This window comes from Camelus bactrianus, chromosome X (genome assembly GCF_048773025.1).
Source record: "Camelus bactrianus isolate YW-2024 breed Bactrian camel chromosome X, ASM4877302v1, whole genome shotgun sequence".
Classification (NCBI taxonomy): Eukaryota; Metazoa; Chordata; class Mammalia; order Artiodactyla; family Camelidae; genus Camelus; species Camelus bactrianus.
This window is the reverse complement of record NC_133575.1, coordinates 117698682-117703113: the sequence shown is the minus strand read 5'-3', so window position 1 is coordinate 117703113 and position 4432 is coordinate 117698682. Positions and strand designations below refer to the sequence as shown.

Here is a 4432-nt window from a genome sequence, read left to right as displayed (position 1 = left end):
AAAAAACTGTCCATATTCAACATATACCACTCCATGAGCTGGGCCTTAAGTATACATCTGGGAAACAATCACCACCCTCAAGGCCATAGACATATCCATCATCAAGCACAGTTCCTCCTTCCCCTTTTATTATTTTGTGTGTGTGAAGTTGTAGAAAGAATACTTAACATAAGATAAACCCTCTTAGCAAATTATAAGTTTACACTGCAGTACTGTTGACTTATAGGAACTGTGCTGTTTGACAGATCTCCAGAAGTCATTTTCTAATTGTTTTAGCACTGGTTACCGTTACCCATGCTCTGGGGGTGATTTTTGCTTATTGGATGTGTGTATATTGGAAATACTGTATAATGGTGAGGGAGTACACATCTCTTCTCAACTCTGTGTTCAGTGACATCATGCTGGTGGTTTGAAATTGGCCAGGGTTCGAGTATTGATACCTTGGAGACTGGGAAATGCCACAAGTCAGGGCTTGGTTTATGATTTTGTTGATGCCTAGACTTAAGGAAATGATGAAAGAATGCACTTACGATTTCATGTCATATCTGTAGCTGTTCCATTGTGAGTAGCATAAGAATTTGAGGAAACTCTTCTCCAGTATTCCAACACTGTTGTTTGAGAAGTTTCTCATGTCACTGATTAATGTATGAAGGTCTGCCATATGTCTCCACTGTTTCATTTTTGCCATACTCATTAACATGAATGAAAATATCAACCAATATTCATATGAGGACCACACTCTTTCATCATTTGCGACCACAGATTGGCTATGGTTAACAAGAGTTTGGCTAAAAGCTAACTAAAGCAATCTGTGAGACTCCAAGAGGTATGTGGAATTTGCAATAAAGAATGTTATTGTTTTATTACTATTTGTAAATTGTGTGCCACACATTCTCTGTGTGACTCAGTTATAACAGAATTCTAAGGGGGAAAGTATAGCTCAGTGGTAAAGTGCATGCTTAGCATGCATGATGTCCTGGGTTCAATCCCCAGCACCTCCATTAAAATAAGTAAATAAATAAATAAACCTCATCCCCCCCCCACCGCAAGATGTATTTAAAAAATTAGAAAAAAAAAAAAAGAATTCTAATAAACTTACATATGTATGGATGCGTACTTTCTAACACCTCCCTGCCCGCTGCCTGGAGAGCCCGTTGTCGGACGTTTACCAGCATGCTGCAGCCGACAAGAATGGGCAGGCACCAGGGGCGGGCATCTTCCCTATGTCAAGCCTGGGCCTAATCAGCAATCTCCTTAACTGGCACCCTGAGCAAGGGAGCCTCCTGAGTGACACCAGCCAGCTCGGGGCAGCCTCTAGAGGAGAGAACAGGGCTGGCAAAGGAGAGTAACCAGCACAGCAGGTAGAAGAGTGGCCTGGAAACAGCAGAGAGCAACCTAGACAAGGCCTGTGTCACTTCCTGGCCCTGAGATGTGAGGGGCGGGGCCTGGCACAGGAGCATGAGCAGTCATCACCACTGGCTAGGATAGCAGGGAGCAAAAGGAAGGGGAGGGGACACACCAAGTGGAAGTTGAGGGAAAGTAGAATAACCATCAGTCACCACAGGTATTGTGACCTCAGTATCTCCTTAGAATCCAGGAGCTTAATTAGGGCATTTGGATTTGAATCGATTTAAAATTTTTCTGTGACAAAATCTTAGCTTACTGTTTCCATCCTGTCCCTCAACTGGGAGGCCCTGTGAGTCCTTGGCTTATCTTCGGGTCATACCTCTGACTTCAGCTAACATGGATTATCAGTCAGTAAAGATGCTGTTTCGATGCTTGGTCATGTAAATCATTGGCTTCCCACTAAAAATATTCATGTGAACATGTGTGGGGTCAGTTGAGTAGCACTCTCCTGTGGACTGAATGTTTGAGTGCCTACCCCAAACCCAATTCATATATTGAAGCCCTAACCCCCAATGGGATGGTATTTGGAGCTCTGTCTTTAGGATGCACTGGGGTTTAGTTGAGGTCATGAGAGTAGAGCCTGTACGATGGTTATTAGTGAAGGCACCCTTCAGTAATAACCTCCCAATTTGGGGAAGACCCATTTTCTTGGCAGCCATGTGCTTCCCCTGCTGTTTTACTTTTGGTTTTACTTAGGGAGGGTTGGGAGAGGTTTTTGGGGTAAGGCCGTAGCCCTTATTGCCTGGAGTAGATGGTTTCGGAGATGCTGTCAAGGCCTTGGGAGTGGAAAGCTCTAATTAATCTCTTGGTAGTGTCTCTGAGCACTTGGCCTCTTTCATAGCCCGCCTTCAAGGGAAGTGAGTTTCTGGGTTGGCCCAAAGAAGGTGGCTGCCTGTGGGACAGGAGCTCATTAGCATGTTTTTAAGAAATTCTCATTGTTCTTAGAATTTCAGTTTGAGAGTCGCAGAGACTTTTTCATATGATCCGCTGTCCCCCAGCCTGCCACCCTCCCCTGGCCATTTACAGATGGGGTAACTTAAACACACACACACACACACACGGACCACAGGCATAGTGACAGAGTTTCTTTCTCTCAGTGTACACCAAGTTGTAACCATGGTGGCCAGTGTCCCCTCAAGGCTAAGTCAGCCATGGCGTGACTCCATTTCCGCTGCCACATTTGCACCAGTTTCCTGCTCACCTTCCTCTGGACTCACTGTGTCCCCCTCCACTCCAATCCTTGGCCTCCCCTCCAAGCTGCCTGGTCCAGGGAAGGCGGGGCCTATTTGCGCAGGCGCACTTGGGGGGAGCGCGCAGTGCTCAGGAGCGGGGCTTCGTGAGGGAGCGCAGTCTCTCCAGCGACAATGCCGAGCCGACGGGGTCTCCTGGGCAGCCCGTGGGCGGAGGGGCGGGCTGGGCGGCAACCAATCACAAGCCAGGAGGCTCGCCTGAGGTGAGTTTGCGCAGGCGCACTGGGCATCCTTGCGCACGAAGGGGCGGAGCTTCTGGAGGTGGCCTCAGTCTCAGCAGTTCGCGTTGGCCTCTGAGGGGGACGGTGCGGCATGCAGGCCCCAGAGGATGACGCCAGGGGTGCCACGGACGGTGCAGGAGGCCTGGGCAACCAGCAGAGCCCCCAGACTCCTGAGGGCCGGAGTTCAGGCAGTCTAGAAGTCAAGGGTGACCACAGTGGCCCGGAAGGCCAGGGCGGCCCTGGCAGTGAAGGAGCAGTGGCCGAAGCTGCTGTTGCTCCTCCCCAGGTTGAGCAGGCACCGCGCGCCCTGGGACCTGCTGGAGATGCAGCGCCCGTGGCTGTAGGGCCTGGAAGTGAGCTGCTGGAGTTGTATCCTTTCCAAGGAGCCTCCCTGGGCAGGGGCAGTGGTGCGGTGGCGGGGAGCATGGCGGCAGCCTCAGGAGGGACAGAAGGTTGTGCGGGGGGCAGTTAGGGGCAACGGGAGTGGGCAGCCGGGCAGGACAGGCTTGCCCATGCCTGAGGAGCCTGGGGTGCGGAAAAAGGACTGAAGGGTTCGGGTGGCGGCTTGGGTGTTACGACGTTGTGGAAGGGAGCTTGACCATCCTGGGGCAAAAGCCCCCCTCTGAGGTGTAAGGACGCCTGAGACGCTAGCAAATTCAGTAGCGGATGGTGCCTTAACTGCCTCCCCCAGCACACTTACTGTACCTTTCCGATCCCCCCTGGAGGCAGACATGGCCCGAAGATCTCTGATCCCAGTTGCCCGACGCCACCAAGGGGTGGTCCAGGTGTCTACAGTGAATGGCAGCGCCCTGGCTGTGTCAGTTCTGGAAGAGTCTGCAGTGCGCGCGGGGAGGGGGTGGGTGGTGAGCGACTGGTGCTGGGGTCCGATCTCCGATCTCCGTCTTAGTGCTGTGATGGAGGCGCTGTCGGGCTAGGTATAAGGACGGGGCTGGTGCCTGGACCTACCTGATTCTTCTCATCGTTAACCTGATTTTCCTTTTCCCTCACTTTTAGTAGATGGACTGCTGAAGACCCCATTCTCTTCCGAACTGCCATCAACTCCTTCCTTGATCATCTTTCCCTGGTGATTCGGAACATTCGGCGTTTTCGGCCCCGCCTCCCCTAAGCCTAGGCCGAGGAAAGAGAGCTGAGGCCTAACGCTGTGTCCCCTACTAGGCAAGGTATAGGGAATTCAGTCTTGGAGTAATTGCCACTTTGTTATTGGATCTACTTTTTTGCCTGTACTGGCCCTTGGTGTCTCTTGGTTCATTTGCTTTGTTCCTGTGTTGCATAAGAACTAGGATGTGTAAATGTTTATTACTGAAGGAAATAAAATTGAGCTACTTACCTTGTGTCAGTTTCTTTTCAGCTAATGCACTTCTGGATTTTCTTATCTTTGTCCTTGTGTTGGAGGGAAGGTTCTGAAATTCAGATATTCTAGTAGTACAAGGTAATTGAAGACAATTCAGGAAACTGAAAATCAAGCCCTATGTACACCACTAACTACTGTCAACATTTTGAAATATTTTCTTGGTTGTACTTGCACATTAAATG

General features: G+C 50.1%; 1 protein-coding gene across 1 annotated transcript; it reads left to right on the top strand.

Annotated features, from left to right (window-relative positions):
• The first annotated feature begins 2885 nt into the window (after nt 1-2885).
• On the top strand, nt 2886-4225 carry LOC105064213 (EKC/KEOPS complex subunit LAGE3-like). Its single transcript, XM_010949073.3, has 3 exons — nt 2886-3247; nt 3570-3695; nt 3893-4225. Exons 1-3 carry the CDS (start codon nt 2970-2972, stop codon nt 4002-4004), a joined length of 516 nt encoding a protein of 171 aa, XP_010947375.1. The 5' UTR covers nt 2886-2969; the 3' UTR covers nt 4005-4225.
• Nucleotides 4226-4432: the final 207 nt, after the last annotated feature.